This window comes from Eschrichtius robustus, chromosome 9, assembly GCF_028021215.1.
Source record: "Eschrichtius robustus isolate mEscRob2 chromosome 9, mEscRob2.pri, whole genome shotgun sequence".
NCBI classification, from domain to species: domain Eukaryota; kingdom Metazoa; phylum Chordata; class Mammalia; order Artiodactyla; family Eschrichtiidae; genus Eschrichtius; species Eschrichtius robustus.
The window spans coordinates 63,196,063-63,214,400 of record NC_090832.1 but is presented as its reverse complement, the minus strand read 5'-3'; the positions used below and the strand labels follow the sequence as shown (position 1 = coordinate 63,214,400).

At 33.8% G+C, this 18,338-nt stretch overlaps 1 protein-coding gene across 1 annotated transcript in view; it reads left to right on the top strand.

The window, feature by feature from the left end:
- The window catches only part of MANEA (mannosidase endo-alpha), a 68,770-nt gene that overhangs the window by 24,058 nt on the left and 26,374 nt on the right, over window positions 1-18,338 (top strand). The window contains exon 3 of the mRNA XM_068551488.1: window positions 9,158-9,267. Within this exon, the coding sequence (XP_068407589.1) occupies window positions 9,158-9,267 (110 nt within the window). The remainder of the gene's footprint in view (window positions 1-9,157; window positions 9,268-18,338) is intronic.

Genomic DNA, 18,338 nt, shown 5'->3' with positions numbered 1-18,338 from the left:
AGACTTCAACTTCAATTTTTTTAGTTATATACTTAGATTGGAATTACTAGATTACGTGGTAATCCTGTGTTTAATTTTTTGAGGAACTGCTCTACTGTGTTCCACAGCAACTGTACCTTTTTACATACTTACCAACAGTGCACAAGGATTTCAATCTTTCCACATCCTTGCCAACAATTGTTTTCTGGTATTGTTTTTTTTTTTTTTTTAATAGGAGCAAGCCTTATGGGTGTGAGGTAGTATCTCATTATAATTTTGATTTGCATTTCCCTAATGATTAGTGATGTTGAACATCTTTTCATGTGCTCATTGGTCATTGAATATTTTCTTTGGAGAAATTTCTGTAAGTCCTTTGCTCATTTTTAGTCTGGTGGTTTATTTTTTTTATTGTTGAGTTTTAAGAGCTCTCTCTGTACTCTGGATGTATTAATCCCTTGTCAGATAAATGATTTGCAAATATTTTCTCCCATGGGTTTCTCCTGTGGGTTGCATTTTCACTCTGTTGATAGTGTCTTTTGATGCACAAAATTTTTAAATCTTCATAAAGTCCAGTTTATTTATTCTCTATTTTGTTACCTGTGCTTTTGGTGTCATATCCAAATAATCATTACCAAATCTGCTGTCAGGAAGATTTTCCCCTATGTTTTCTTCTAAGAGTTTTGTAGTTTTAGGTCTTACATTTAGATCTGTGGTCCATTTTGAGTTAATTTTTGTGTATGGTGTTAAATAAGGGTCCAACTTAATTCTTTTGCATGTGAACATCCAGTTTTCCCAGCACCGTTTGTTAAAAAGACCGTCCTTGCCCCATTGAATGGTCTTGGCATCTCTGTCAAAAAAGATTTGAACATATATGCAAGGGTGTATTTCTGGTCTTTATTCTATTCCATTAGTCTATATGTTTGTCTTTATGCCAGTACCACACTATGTTGATTACTGTTGCTTTGTAATAAGTTTTGAAATCAAGAGGTATGAATCCTCCAATTTTGTCCTGTTTCAAGATTATTTTGGCTCTTCAGGATCACATTGAATTCCATATGAATTTCAGGATGGGTTTTTCTATTTATGCAAAAAATGTCATTGAGATTTTGATAGGGATCACATTGAATATGTAGATCACTTTGAATAGTCGTGACATTTTAACAAAATTAATTCTTTCAATCCATGAACATGGGACATGCTTGCATTTTTCGTGTTGTCTTTAATTTCTTTTAGCAATGTTCTGTAGTTTTCATTGTACAAGTCTTTCACCTCCTTAAGTTACTTCATAAGTATATTTTCCTTTTTGATGCTATTGTGTTTGAATTGTTTTTGAAATTTTCAGATTGTTTGTTGTTATTGTATAGAAATGAAACTAATTTCTGTGTGTTAATTTTGTATTCTGCAATTAGGATTAATTCACTTATTCTAATTATTTTGTGTATGTGGAATCTTTAGAGTTTTCTGCATATAAGATCATGTCATCTGCAGAGAAAATTTTACTTCTTTCTTTCCAGTTTGGATGCCTTTTATTTCTTTTTTTTTCCTAATTGCTGTCTAGAACTTCCAGTACTGTGGTAAATGGAAGCGGTGAAAGTAGACATCATTGCCTTGTTCTTGATGTTAGAGGAAAAGCTTTTAGTCTTTCACTGTTGAGTATGCTGTTCACTGTAGCTGTTTCATCAAAAGCTTTTGTTATGTTGTGGTATTTTTTTTTTCTATTCCTAGTTGTTGAGTGCTTTTATGAAAGAGTGTTGAATTTTGTCAGATGCTTTTTCTGCATCAATTGAGATGACCACTTATTTATTTTTCCCTTCATTCTGTTAATGTGGTATATTACATTGATCAACTTCCATTTGTTGTATCATCCTAACATTCCAGGAATAAACCCTACCTAGTCATGATGTGTAACCCTTTTAGTATGCTGCTAAATTCAATTCGCTAATATTTTTTTGAGGAGTTTTGCATCCGTATTCATAAGGGATAGTAGTTTGTGCTTTTCTTGTGTCTTTGTCTGACTTTGGTATTAAGGTAGTGCTGACCTTATAGAATGAGTTGGGAAATACTCTCTTCTCTTTGGTTTTTGGAACAGTTTGAAAAGAATTGCTTCAGTTCTTCTTTAAATATTTGGTAGAATTCACCCATGAAGCCATCTGGTCTAGGGCTTTTTTTATGGTCAGGAGATGTTTGTTTATTGATTCAATTTCCTTAATAGTGATAAGTCTATTCAAATTGTTTATTTCTTCATAATTCAGTCTGGGTAGGTTTTGTGCTTCTAGGAATTTGTCCATTTCATCTAGGCTATCAAATTTGCTGTGTAAAATTGTTCCTAGTACTCTTTAGTTATCATTTTGCTTCTGTAGAATCAGTAGTAATATCCTCACTTTCATCTTTGATTTTAGTAATTTGTGTCTTCTCTCTTCTCCTCTTAGTTCATCCAGCTAAAGATTTGTTGATTTTGTGATCTCTTCCAAAAAACAAATTTTGATTTCATTGATTTTCTCTATTGTTTTTCTGTTTTGTGTTGCATTTATATCTGAGCTAATCTTTTATTATCTCTTTCCTCTGCTAGCTTTAGAATTAGTTTGTTCTTTTTCTAGTTCCTTAAGTTGTAAAGTTGTTTATTTGAGATTTTGCTTGTTTGTTAAATGTAAACATTTACAGCTATTTGTTTACCCTTTAGCATCACTTTGGCCACATCCCATAAGTTTTGGTATGTCATGTTTTTGTTTTATTCATCTCTTAAGTGTTTTCCAATTTCCCTTGTGATTTTTTCTTTGATCCATTGACTGTTTAATCTTTAGTGTTTAATATAGTTACTTATATGGATTGATTTTCAAATGTTGAATCTCATTTTTTATTCCTAGAATAAACCCCATTTGGTGATGATTTATTATCCTGCTTCTATATTGCTAAATCCTGTTTGCTCATCTTTTTAAAGGATTTTGTGTCCTTTTTCATGTGAGATGTTTGTCTGTGGTTTTTCTATTCTTGACGTCTTTGTCTTTTGTCATTAGAGTAGGTTATGACCTCATAAAATTAGTCAAGATGTCTTCCCTCTTGCATTTTCTGGAAGAGATTGAGTAGAGTTGGTTTGTTTTTTTTTTTTTCTTACCTATTTGATAGAATTCACCTGCGAAATCCTCTTGGGCTGGTGTTTTCATTATTTTTTTAACTACAAAATAAATTTTATTAATAGACATAGGTCTGTTCATGTTATCTATTTATTCTAGAGTGAGTTTGGGTACTTTTATGTCTGAAAGAACTGGTCCATTTCATCTAATTTGTTAGTTTTTTGGGCAAAGAGCTGTGTGTATTATTTTTCTTATGCTTTTAAAGTATATAGCATCTATATAGATGCTGCCAAAAGATTTCTGTTTCTTTTCTCCTTTTTTTCCTGTCAGTATTTATAGAGTTTGATTATTATTGTTGACTCTTTCAGGGAACCAACTTTTGGTTTCATTGATTCTCTGGAAAAAGAATGTGTTCTGCTGCTGTTGAATGGGCTATCTTATAAATGTCAATTAGTTCAAGTTCTTGATAGTATTGTTCAGATCTTCTTTATCCTTTCTGATTTTCTGCTTGTTTTATCAGTTACTGATAAAGCAGTTTTGAAGTCTCCAAGTAGAATTGTGGATTCATCTATTTCTCCTTTCAGGTTTGTCAGTTTTTGCTTCATATATTTTGAAGGTCTTTTTTTAAGTACATAGACATCTAGGACTATTATATCTTTGGGGATAACTGAGTCCTTTGTTATGAAATAATCCCTCTTTATTGCTGGTAATATTCTTTGTTTTGAAGTCTACGTTGTCTCACATTGCTATAACAACTCCAGCTCTCTTTGATTAATGTTTGCCTTGTATATCCTTTTTCATTCTTTTACCTTTAACTTATCTTTGTCTTTATACTTAAAGTGGTTTTCTTGGACACAACGTATGGTTAGGTCTTGCTTTTTTAAAATCCAATCTGAAAATTCTGTCTTTAAATCAGTATGATTAGACTGTTTGCACCTAATATGATTTATTTATATAGTTGGATTGATTGAAATCTACTGTCTTTTCAGTCTCTTCCTATTTCTTTTTTTTTTTTTTTTTTGATGAAAGTTCCTAATAATGCAATTGACAAGGAAATTTAGTTATTTCTGATATACATTTTAAAGTAATAACTAGAATTATGACTTATAACACTATACCAGAACATATAAGATTTTTAGGAATTTCATACTTTTTATGATTACATTTAGTGTCTACTATTTGCTTAGTATTTATTTTTTTTCTTTTTTAGTTGATAACCTAAGGTTTACAAAATATACCTTTATGTGTAATGAGTCTACTTGCAAATAATACATGCTTCATATGTAGTATAAGGACCTCACCACAGTATATTCCCAGTTCTTCCTTCCCATACTTTTTGCTAATGTTGTCATAATTCTTCTATTAGAAAAGGCACTATACACTACTCCTATTATAGACCAGAGCTTGGCAAACATTTTCTGTGAAGGACCAGGTAACAATAAATATTTTTTATTTTTATGTACCACATTGTTTTTGCTACCGCTCAATTCTGCCACTGTAGTATAAAGGTAGCCATAAGCAAAGTGTAAACAAAGGTGCAGAACACTTGCTTTGCAGAGGTCAAGATTTGGTTCATGGGCAATGTGTTGCTGACCACAGCTTCAAACATTTGGTCATGTTATAAAGCAATTAAAAGTAAAAGAAAAAGAGTGTTTATTTTACCTTCATTTATTACATTTCCAATGTTCCTCATTTTTTAGAGTAAATCCAAGTGGATGTTTGGTATCACATTCATTCTCCCTCAAAAATTTCCTTTACCATTTCTTGTAGTACTGATCTGCTTGCAATGAAGTTTTTTACATTTTGTTTGTATCTTTTATCCGAATGATACTTCATCTGCTACAGAATTCTCAATCGGCAGATTTGGGGATATTTTATTTGTTTTTTTTTTTGAACTTTAAAAATATTATGCCATTGTCTTCTGTCTTTCATGGTTTCTGATGAGAAGTATGCTGTAATTTTTTTTTTTTTTTTTTTTTTATAAATTTATTTATTTATTTATTTTTAGCTGTGTTGGGTCTTCATTTCTGTGCGAGGGCCTTCTCCAGTTGCGGCGAGCGGGGGCCACTCCTCATCGCGGTGCGCGGGCCTCTCACCATCAGGGCCTCTCTTGTTGCAGAGCACAGGCTCCAGACGCGCAGGCTCAGCAGTTGTGGCTCACGGGCCCAGTTGCTCCGCGGCATGCGGGATCCTCCCAGACCAGGGCTCGAACCCGTGTCCCCTGCATTGGCAGGCAGACCCTCAACCACTGCGCCACCAGGGAAGCCCCAGTATGCTGTAATTTTTAAACATCTTTTTATATCTTAATTTTCCTGCATGTATCTGTCTTTTTTCTCTGACTTTCTATGCAACGTTTTTTTCTTGGTTTTTGATTTTTAGCAGTTTTAATATATTTTTGGTTGTTTTTTGGTATTTAGCCTTCTTCATGTTCTCTGAGCTTCTTGAATTTCTTGCTTTGTGTCATTAACTTTGCAAAATTCTTAGCTGTTATTTCTCTTTATATACCTTTTACTTCTGAGCTTTCAATTACATGTATGTTAGAACTTTGATATTTATCCCAGAGGTACTGGATGCATTGTTTATTGTTTTTTGCCCCCAATCATTTTTTCTAATTACATTTCTGTTACGATAGTTTCTTGTGACATACTTAATTACCTGACTCTTTCCTCAGCTCTGCTGTGTCTGTTCATAGTCTGTTGAAGGCATTCTTCATCTCTTTTAATGTTTTTTTCATTTCCAGCATTTCTATTTGATTCTTTTAGTTTTCATCTCTCTGCTGATACTTTCCACCTGACCTCACATGTTGACTATCTTTCCTATTAGATCTTTTAACATTTAATCATAATAGTAATTTTAAATTCCTTGTTTAGTGATTTCAACATCTATTTCAGATCTGAGTCGGGCTCTATTGATTGCTTTGAATGTGCATTATTTTTCTTGCTTTTTTATATGTCTTATAATTTGTTTTGAAATTGTCATCCTGCGTAATTGTGTTTATGCCTGGAAATGGGCTTGCTTTCTTTCTATTAAATCTTTAGTTTGAAAGAATGTTTGAGATGTTTGAAAGAAGCACTAAGTTCCCTATATATAAAAGAAGCTATCACAAGCTCTGTTGAGGTAAACATAAACAAATTTACTTACTGTTTTACTGTCTTCTTGTTATTAAATGTCTTTTGTAATCACTTTTTGGGGGAGGTCTTACTCTTCATAATTCATTCTCTCGTGTATACTTTTTAAAACAGCCTTTTAGGTTATGAACTGAATTTATTCCCATTTTACAAATGTGAAAACTTAAGTAGACAAACTTACCTAAAGTTAAACATCTATTAGATGGCAGAATTGGGACTGGATTCTCCAGGTCTATCTGATTTCCTACCTGTGTTTTTAACTATTACCCTGTTCAAAAGCATTTAGCTTAACAAAAATATCGTTGGGTATCAGTTATATTGAAGATCCTGTGGTAAGTGCTGTGGAGGGAGGATGTGATCATCATGAAGTGTTCTGCATTTAATATGCTAATATTCTAAGAATGGACTTCAAAGAGTATCCCTTTTCCCTTAGCAATTGGAGTGGTAGAAATACACAGTAATAGATTCTATTTATAAATGATACTTGGTTGACATATTTTAGAGAAACCTTTTGGGTTACTGTGAAGGATTCATTAACATTTAAATGGGCCAGTTCTCCTTAGGAGTAGGACCATCATTGGCTTGGTTCCCAGGCCATTACTTATTCAAAGCTCATGAGTGACACAGCCCAAAAGACACTGTACAAAGATAAATTGGATTGTAGAGCACAATATGGGGGTATAATTCAACATGTAGAAGTGACAATTGACTGAAACACAATAATAGGATAAGGAAGAACAGGGAACATTCTCCCCAAGCCTTAGAGTATACCTTCAGCAAGGATAGGGAGGAAGAAAAAATCACTGGATAAGAACAAGTTGGTAAGGTGTTTAGAGAATCAGAATACTGGCAATGCTGTACAATAGAACTTTCTGTGATAATGAAAATATTCTATATCTGTGCTTGCCAATACAGTAGGAAATATTACCCATCTTAAATTCACTTTCAAGCTAGAGGACTTCCCAAGCATTGTCCACCTGGGATTTAATCCACTGATTTTGAGGGCTGGTTTACTTCTCCTAATTATGAGTAGGGCAGACTGACTTCCTTTCTCAGTTACTTCTCTGACTTCACATTTTCACTTTATTTTAGACAGGTAATTCTTTACTCTCTTCAGCTCTTTGGCTTTTGGAAGTTTTTTGTTCCCATATCTTATTTAAGAATTTGTTTTCGTTGGGAATGTTGGTCTAAGTAACCTAATCTACTATTAGAAACAGGAATCTTGTTTTTAATTTCCTCGAAGCATGCCGTGTTCATAATTTTCCTGAGCTCTATGGCATAATCTTTCTTTCGTATGTTTCTCCTTTATGTTTTCCCATGTTCTTTTTCACCATTTTTTTTTGCAGGATTTTTTCTTAGGTCCCATGTTGAGAAAATTTTTATTGTCACTTTTCATTGGTGATGTTCTTCTTATAAGCTGGAGAAATAGGCAGCTTGAGTGTTTGATCAGTTGTCTTCAGACACTTTTCTCATCAACATTGTTTTTCCATATGACTGCTTTCTTAGGTAGCCAAAATCTCCCCTGAAGCCCCATATATTATAGATTCTTTTTTCTATCTCTTTGTGTTCTTGTTGCTATTTTTATTTTCAGATTGTATAGGGGACAGATATCTTTTTTTTTTTTTCTGTTAACTTAACCTAGAAGTTCTGCTTTGTCTTTAGATGGGACTGCTGTTTGTACATGACATAGTTAACACAAAGTTTAAGTCTTAAAATTTAGTTCTCTGCCAGTTTCTAACCTTGCCTTTTCTGTATTTCCACATGCTTGTCTTTTGATAACATTGCATTTTCCTCCTTGTCTGAAAGAGTCTGTTAAATGATTTAGAAATTAGTACCATACTTTTAGTGGCCTCTTGCTGCTTTATATATGTAATGAGGCTTTGGATTAGTTGATTTCAAAGATTTCCCTCTCCAGTTAGTAATTTCTTTGCAGGCTTATTGTTTCTAAAAGTTTCTTTTTGTAGTTTATCAGTTTAAAAGTAAGTAGGTACTACAGGGATAAACTGTAATTTAAAAAATGTCTTGAATCTTCTGTTCAGTGATATTGATCCACACAAAAATCTGCACATAAATGTTTATAGCAGCTTTATTTATAATTGCCAAAAATTGTAAGAAACCAAGATGTCCTCAATAGGTAAGTGGACAAACTGTGGCACACTGATACAATGGAACATTATTCAGCAATAAAAAGAATGAGTTGTCAAGTCTTAAAAAGACGTGAATGAAACTTAAATGCCTATTTCAGAGTACAAGAAATGTCTGAAAGTGTTACTTTATGATTCCACCTACATAACATTCTGGAAAAGGCAAAGTATATAGAGATAGTAAAAGGATCAGTTATTTTCTGGGTGATTGAGGAAGGAGAAGGAGGAGGGATTAATAAGAGGAGTACAAAGGGTTTTGAGGGCTGTAAAACTATTCTGTGTGATATTGAATAGTCGGTTCATGACATTATACATCTGGCAAAAGCCATAGAACTGTACAATACAAAGAGGGAACCCTAGTGTAAACTGTGGACTTCAGTTAATGATATATACCTACATTGGTTCATCAGTTGTAACAGATTTACCACACTAATGTAAAATGTTAATACTAACAGAAACTATGTGGCATGGGAGGACGGTGAGTAGGAGAGGAGAAGATAGAAACTCTACTTTCTGTACAATTTTTCTGTAAATCTAAAACTTATTCTAGAAAGTAAAATCTACTAATTAATTAAAAGATACCGATGCCTGATAAAAAGTTTAACGTATTGAGTATACAAAGTAATCAAATAACCATAAGTGGTATCTAAGTAAATAACAAAACAACATTATTTGAGAATATGTTTCTTTTTATTGTTAACAATTTGGTCCTTACTCTGCCGTATTGTTTTTTTTAACAATACCTATATTTTTTACCAATACCTTTATTTTTTTAACAATACCTCATTTCTGTTCCTGTGTTTATTTTTCTTTTCTTTTTGGTTGTTTCTATTAGGTGTACTAGCCCTATCTTGGTACCCACCTGACTCAAATGACGAGAATGGAGAACCTACTGATAACTTGGTACCAGCTATTTTGGATAAAGCTCATAAATATAATCTGAAGGTATTTTATTTAATTAATTTTATTGAGATGTAATTGACATATAACATTAGATTGGTTTGTGTTCAACATAATGATTTGATATATGTATATATTGTGAAATGATTATCACAGTTAGTCTAGTTAACTTCCATCACCGCACATAGTTACAATTTTTTTTCCTATGATGAGAATTTTTAAGTTCTATTCTTTTAGCATCTTTTAAATATACAATACAGTATTATTAACTATAGTTATCAAGCTGTACTTTACATCCTGGAGGCTTACTTATTTTATAACTGGAAGTTTGTGCCTTTTTTAACTATCTTCACCCACTTCACCCACCCCCTATCTCAGGCAACTACAAATCTGTTCTCTGTGTCTATGAATTGGTTGTTTTATGTTTTATGTTTTACTTTTTGTGGGGTTTTTTTGTTGTTGTTGCTTTGTTTTGTTTTTGATTCCATATATAAGTGAGATCATATGGTATTTGTCTTCCTCTGACAGACTTATTTCACTTAGCATAATGCCCTCAAGGTCCGTTCATGTTGTCACGAGTGTTTTGTTTTTTTTCCTGTTTTTGTTTTTTATTTTGTTTTTTGGCTGAGTAGTATTCTTGTGTGTGTGTGTATCCACCAGTTTTCTGTATTCATTCATCGTTATGGATACTTATGTTGTTTCCATTTCCTGGGTATCATAAATAATGATGCAGTGAACATTAGAGTGGGTATCCTTGAGTTGTTGCTGATCATGGAGGAAAAACAGTCGACTCTTCTCCCTTGAGTATGATTTTAGCTGGAGGCTTGTGATACATGGCCATTATTTTGTTGAAGTACTTTTTCTCTATACGCACTTTGTTGAGAGTTTGTGTCATGAATGGGTGTTAAATTTTGTTGAATGCTTTTTTCTGCTTTTTTGAGATGATCACATGACTTTTATCCTTTATTTTGTGAATGTTGTGTATCACATTGATTGATTTGAGGGTGTTAAACCATCCTTGCACCCCTGGAATAAATTCCACTTGATAACAGCATATGATACTTTTGTTGTATTGTTGAATTCAGCTTATTAATATTTTGTTGAGGAGTTTTGCATTTCTGTTCATCAGGGATATTGGCCTGTAATTTACTGTGGTGTCTTGACTGGTTTTGGTGTCAGGGTAATGCTTGTCCCATAAAATGAGTTTGGACGTGTTCCCTTCTCTTCTAATTTTTGGAAGAATTTGAGAAGATTGGTATTAATTAAGTCTTCTTTGAATATTTGGTAGAATTCACCAGTGAAGCTGTCTGATTCTGGATTTTGTTTGTTGGAGGTTTTTGATTACTGATTATCCCCTTTCTAGTAATCAGTCTGTTCAGATTTTGGTTCTTCATGATTCAGCCTTGGAAGGTTGTATGTTTCTAAGAATATATCCATTTGCGATGTCAGTGGAGTATTAAGGTTCCCTATTATTATTGTATGGCTGTTTTACCCTTTAGGTCTGTTAATATTTGCTTTTATATTTGGATGCTTCTATGTTGGGTGCATAAATATTTACAAATGTCATATCCTCTTATTGTATTGATCCCTTTATCATTATGTAATGACCTACTTTGTTCTTTGTTTCTTATTACAGTCTTTGTTTTATGTTCTTCTTTGTCTTATGTAAGTATTGCCACCCCAGCTTTCTTTTGGTTTCCAAGAGCATGGGATATATTTTTCCATCGCTTCGTTTTCAGACTGTGTGTGTTTGTACATCTAAGTGAGACTCTTGTGGGTAAGATATAGATGACTTTTAAAAAATCTGTTTAGCTACTCTCTGGGTTTTTTGCTTGCTTGTTTGTTTGTTTTCCCAGAATTTGTCCATGCACACTTAATTATTGATAGATATGGAGTTACTGCCATTTTGCTTATTGTTTTATAGCCGTTTTGTAATTTCTTTTTTCCTCTCTACTTCTCTTGATCTCCTACTTTGTGATTTGATGATTTTCTGTAGTGGCAGTCAGATTCCATTCTCTTTATCTTTTGTGTACTTAATCTAGGTTTTTTCTCTGTAGTTACCATAATGCTGACATAAAACAATTTATATTTATAATAGTCTGTTTTAAGTCAATAACAAATTTGGTAACAGTCTAAAGCTCTACATTTTTACTTACCCCCATTTTATATTTTTGAAGTCACCATTTACATCATCTTATCTTGCATATTCTCTATCAGATTATTGCAGTTATAGTTATTTTTACTGTTTGTCTTTTAACCTTCATACTAGTGCTTTGTATAAGTGATTAATCTATCATGTTTACAACATTAGGTTTTTCTAAATTTTACTGTGTGTTAATTTTTACCAGGGAGATTTATATATTTGTATTTTTTTCCTGTTACTGACTAGCACCCTTTTGTTTCAGCTTAAAAAGTCCCTTTAACATTTCTTATATAGGACTGGGCTATTGGTCATTACCCTATGTTTTATTTTTCTGGAAAACTCTTTATATCTCCTTTAATTCTGAAGGATAACTTTACCATATAGAGTATTCTTGGTTGGCTGTTTAATTTTTTCAGAGCTTTAAATATATCATGCCACACCCTTCTATAATTTTTCTGCTGGAAAATATGCTAATAGTCTTTTGGGGATTCCCTTGTATTTAAGAAGTTGTTTTTCTCTTGCTTCTTCATACAGTCTGTCCTTGCCTTTAACTTTTGACGATTTATTTATATTATATATATAAATAAATCTGGATGCTGTTTCCTTCCCCTGATTAGGGAAGTGTTCAGCCATTATTTCTTCACATAAATTTTCTGCCCTTTTTCTCTCCTCATTCCGGGAACCTGATGCGAATAATGGTCCTCTTGATGTTTTCCCATAAATTCCTTAAACTATCTTTGCTCTTTTTTATTCCTTTTTCTTTTTGCTGCTCTAATTGGAGGAGTTAAACTGCCCTGTCTTTGAGTTCACTGATCTTTTGTTTTGCTCTTAGTCTGCTTTTGAACCCTCATATTTGTCAGTACAGTTGTTGTATTCTTCAACTTCATCATTTCTGTAGGGTACTTTCCTTTATTTTTTGTTTGTTGAAATTCTCACTTTCATGTTTTTTTCTGACGTTGATGAGCATATTTATTACTTATTTTGAATTTTTTGTCATGTAAATCATTTATCTCTTTTTCATTAAGTATTTTCCTGAAGTTTTTATCTTGTCCTTTTATTTGGAACATATTCCTTTGTTTCTTCAGTTTCCGTGACATTCTGTGTTGGTTTCTATGTATTAGATGAAACAGCCTCTTCTCCCAGTCTTGAAGGCGTTGCCTCATGTAGGAGATGAACCTTAATGTTTAACCCTGTCCTATTTCTTGGTTGTCTCTCATATCCTTGTGATTGTCCAAACAACCTACTTGGTTCTTAGTGGCTCCCAGCCGTTGAGGGTTTCCCAAGACCTGCCAGTGTCCTAAAAGGGAGGATCTCAGTCAGCACCTAAATTCAGGCTGATTGGAAGCCAGACTTTGGGCAGCAGCTTTTAAGTTATACATATATACCTCTTTCCGTGGAAGCCTGGGAGATGGACATTGCATTCTGCTTCCTCTGTACTGAGCCCTGCATGATAGTTAAGAACCATTTCTTCCTTTGTGCCATCCCATTAAGACCCATGAACACAATACCCACTAGCCACCAGAGCCAGGCTATCAAGGGTTATTTCTTGTGGGCAGCAACCACAAAAGCTGGTGCACCAAACGTGGGCAGAAGCTCCTTTCTCAAAGATTCCCACGACCTGGGGCTGGGCGGAGGGTGTTTTTGAAGTAGGTGCCCACTTCTTTCCCTGGTCTCTGCACAAGATTGCAGTTGGCCCCTAGATGTGTGTTTAATTTGATGTCTTCCCCTCAGGCCAAAGCTATGAAAATAGGATATTAGTCCTCTTTCACAGAAAGATTGGGTGCCTGTCTGTTACCTCTCTGCTTTGTCCTGTGGGTTGTTGCTGGTTACGAACTCTTTCTCTCTTTGTTTCGGTCCTATGGGACTCATAAATGTCCACCACTCTGGCCACCAGAGCCAGGTGGTCGAGTTAGTGCCCCCTTACTTAGCAGCAGCCGCAAAAACCAGGCCATCAGATGTATATACAAGCTTCTTTCTGGAAGATAAGGTGACCTGGAGTGAGACGGGGGAGGCTCCTTGGTCTTTGGAGAGTATTAAGCTTCTAGGTATGTCTTAAATTAGGTGCCTGCCACTTAAGCCAAAGCTTTAAGATAAGCATATAAGTCTCTTTTACAGAAAGACTAGGCATTTTAATTGGCTGCCTTTGTGCTGGGCCCTGGGGTGTAGGCATAGTGAATCCTCATGAGCCTTTTAAGTATGTTTCTCAGTTCACTATAGCCTTGTGTGTCTCATGGACACCAGCCCTGTTAACTTTCAAAAGTAAATGTTTTGGGTGCTTGTCTCTCAGGTGCAGGTCTTAAAAGTTGGGGTGCGAGATGTAGATTTCAAATCCTGTGCTCCTCAGGAAGAAGCTCAGAGTTGTGGGTTCCCTCCTGATTATGGGTCTCCATGCCAGGCTTGGAGTTTATGGTTAGATTGTGTCTCAGCCTCTCCTACCCATTTCAACATCAGTCTTTTTTTGTTTATCCAATATGTAGGAGTTTATTTCAGAGAAAATTGTTCCGTATCTAGTTGTAGATTTGGTGTGTCCCTGGGAGGAGGTAAGTTAAGGCTCCCCCTACATTGCCATCTTGAACTAGAACCTCTAAAGGTATTTTATTTTATTATCGATTATTGATAATAAAATAAAATACTCGTGAACTATTCTTTTGGGCATGAGGATAGTAGTTACAATTTTTGGAATAGTCGTTTTCATTAAAACTTGATGAGAAAATGACTTAGAATCTTTTTTAATAATACATCTTTTCATAAAAAATTTATGAGTTCCAAACCTCATCTAGATCATAGCTTATTAAAGTTTCCTTACTATTATTCTGTATATGTTTTATATTCATATACTTACTGTTTTAGCAGAAAAGAAAGAGAATTGCAGTGTTCTTTTATGAAGATAATACAGTAATTAGTGAGATCAACATGTCTAAGTATCTTGGATGTCAAAGATTTACTAAAAACAAGTTTTGTTAACCATATGAATTTAAATATTTCTGAAGTAGTTAGAAAACAAACTGCTGCTTAAAAATTTGTCAAAATCTGTATTTCATTTAAACCTTGTATAACACATACACACACAAACACATACACACCCAGGTACATAAAAAATGCAGGTGAAAGTCTGAAGACAGTTGTAAGACCAAGTATATTCTACCCAGATAGTAAGGCGTGTTACAAATGTGGGAAATTTTCTCACAGTATAAAATTTTATTTATTTCTTTCAGAAATTAATGAATCATGGAAACAAATAGAAGCAATGATGAAAAGGATTTTGAATAGCACCGCAAAGGAAATTTTATAATGAATAGCAAGAGAATAAGAATCGTTTTTAAAATCCAAGGATACTTTTCAAAAATTGGTTATGTGGTAGTTAGCAACATTAATCTTAATAAATTCACAAAAAATATAACCATATGGTCTGCATTCTCTGACCATATTCAGTATAACTGAACATTAAAAATAAGGCCAAAATAAACATTTAAAAAGTATAAAATTGTCTAAAATTTTAATTATAACATTATAACTAAAAATAACACTTCTTTTAAGTAAAGATCAAAAGTGAAAATTTAGGAGGATTAAAAATAAATAGCACTGAGATTATCAATACCAGTAGGACATGGATAATGAAATAAACTAAAATTAGAAGGAGGGATTAATAAGGATGAAGTAAGCAGTTAATTAAATAAAATACAAAACCTTCAAAATCAGTAGCCTGGGTAAATTATTTTTCCATTGTGGGGAAGAAAAAAACAGACAAACCACTGGCAAGATTAAAAAAGAAAAACATAGAGAAGACATAATATCAAAAATTGGAAGGGAATAGATCTATAGGGATAGAAGAGCATTTAAGATTTTATATCACCATATTTAAAATATATAAAAAATAGGCAGCATTCTTGGAAAATACAAAAAAGTTTTATTTTTTGTGCAGAGAGAAGTTTAAAAAATCTAAATTGACTTATATCCTAGAAAAAAATTCTGAAGTTTTATTGAGTGTATATCTTTCTCAAAGCACCAGATCTTACCTATCAGTTCTGTTCAACCTTTGAGAACTGGTTGATTTTTGTGAGAGTGAAATACAGTGGAAAGTTTACTCATTATCTATTTCTGTATAACGTATTACCCCAAAACTTGGCAGTTTAACACAACAAACATTTTATATCTCACGCAAGTTCTAAAGGTCAGGAATCTGGAAGTGGTTTAGCCTGGTGAGTCTGGTTCAAGATTTCTCAGAAGGTTATAATCAAGTTGTTGGCTGGTACTATAGTCATCTGAAGCCTAGAGGATCCACTTCTAAGCAGTCTTATGTGGTGGTTGTCAGACCTCAGTTTCTTTTAGCTGTTGGAATGGGACTTAGTACTTTTTTTTTTTTTAATTGAAGTATTGATTTACAGTGTTTCAGATTTACAGGACTTAGTTTGCAGGCAGCCTCTCCACAGGACTGTCTCCTTAATACATGGCAGCTGGCTTCCCCATAATGAATGATTAGAGAGAGTTCAGTATAGAAGGTGCAGTGTTTTGAACTAATTTAGGAAGTGACTGTCACTTATGCCCTATTTTATTGGTTTATCTGCTGGTAAACCAACCCTGGTACAATGTGGGAGGCAACTGCACAGGTTATGAATATCAGGAGATGGGGAGCATTGGTGGCCATCTCGGAGACTGGCTACCAGAGAAGACTTGCAACTTTATTCTATAATGATAACGCAATTCTGATTCAAACACTAAAGGAGGATAGCACAAAAAAGAGATTTATACATTAATATAAATATATTAATGAAAATATATGCAAAATTCCTAAAGAAAACTTATATGAGAAGTGTTTATTAGCAAGAATCTAAGAGGGGGTTCAAGAGTATGAAATCTGAATCCAAATCTCCCACATTCAGTCCTGGCTCAAGCACTTAGTAGCTGTATATTTAACTCTTATGCCTTAGTTTCCTCATCTCTCAATGGAGAAAGTAACAAAATCTACCTTACAGAATGGTTATAAAGATTACATGCGGTAATATATGTAAAGCCCTTAGTGTCTGGCACATGGTAAACACTATGTAAGTGTTAAGTAAATAAAACTTAATTGATTATTTAAAGGAGATAAAACATCATCTTGATACTAAACTTCTGAGGAAATAAAAACTCATTACTAATAAAACTCTTAATAAAACATGTTCTTTAACTTGATAGAGGGTATCTTTTATTTTTATTTTGTTGATTTTTCTATTAATTTTTATTGGAGTGTAGTTGCTTTACAATGTTGAGTTAGTTTCTGCTGTACAGTAAAGTGAATCAGTTATACAGATACATACATCCATTCTTTTTTAGATTTCCTTCCCATTTAGGTCACCACAGAGCATTGAGTAGAATTCCCTGTGCTATACGGTAGGTTCTTGTTACTTATCTATTTTATATACAGTAGTCTATATATTTCAGTCCCAGTCTCCCAATTCATCCCACCCCCTCCTTCCCCTTGGTAACCGTAAGTTTGTTTTCTACATCTGTGACTTTATTTCTGCTTTGCAAATAAGTTCATCTATACCATTTTTCTAGATTCCAAATATAAGCGCTATTATACGATATTTGTCTTTCTCCTTCTGACTTACTTCACTCTGTATGACAATCTCTAGGTCCATCCATGTCTCTGCAAATGGCATTATTTCATTCCTTTTTATGGCTGAGTAATATTCCACTGTATATATGTACCACGTCTTCTTTATCCATTCCTCTGTTGATGGACATTTGGATTGCTTACATTTCCTGGCTATTGTAAATAGTGCTGCAGTGAACATTGAGATGCATGCATCCACTCGAATTACGGTTTTCTCCAGGTATGTGCCCAGTAGTGGGATTGCTGGGTCATATGGTAGCTCTATTTTTAGTTTTTTAAGGAATCTCCATACTGTTCTCCATAGTGGCTGTACCAATTTACATTCCCACCAACAGTGTAGGAGGGTTCCCTTTTCTCCACACCCTATCCAGCATTTATTGTTTGTAGATTTCTGATGATGGCCATTCTGACCGGTGTGAGGTGATACCTCATTGTAGTTTTGATTTACATTTCTCTAATAATTAGTGATGTTGAGCATCTTTTCATGGGTTTTTTGTTCACCTGTATGTCTTCTTTAGAGAAATGTCTATTTAGATCTTCTGTCCATTTTTTCATTGGGTTGTTTTTTTTTTTTTGTTATTGAGCTGCATGAGCTGTTTGTATATTTTGGAGATTAATCCCTTGTCAGTTGCTTCATTTGCAAATGTTTTCTGCCATTCTGAGAGTTGTCTTTTCGTTTTGTTTATAGTTTGCTGTGCAAAAGCTTTTAAGTTTCATTAGGTCCCATTTGTTTATATTTTCATTACTCTAGGAGGTGGATCAAAAAAGATATTGCTGTGATGTATGTCAAAGAGTGTTCTGCCTGTGTTTTCCTCTAAGAGTTTTATAGTGTCCGGTCTTACATTTAGGTCTTTAATCCATTTTGAGTATATTTTTGTGTATGGTGTTACGGAGTGTTGTAATTTCATTCTTTTACGTGTACCTGTCCAGTTTTCCTAGCATCACTTATTGAAGAGACTGTCTTTTCTTCATTGTATATTTTTGCCTCCTTTGTCATAGATTAGGTGGCCATAGGTGTGTGGGTTTATCTCTGGACTTTGTATCCTAATCCATTGATTTGTATTTCTGGTTTTGTGCCAGTACCATACTGTTTTGGTTACTGTAGCTTTGTACTTAGTCTGAAGTCAGGGAGCTTTATCCTCCAGCTCCGCTCTTCTTTCTCAAGATTGCTTGTGCTCTTCGGGGTCTTTGGTGTTTCCATACAAACTGTAAAATTTTTTGGTTCTAATTCTATGAAAAATGCCCTTGGTAATTTGATAGGGATTGCATTGAATATGTAGATTGCTTTGAGTAGTGTAGTCATTTTCACAATATTGGTTCTTCTGATCCAAGAACATGGTATATCTCTCCATCTGTTTGTGTCATCTTTGATTTCTT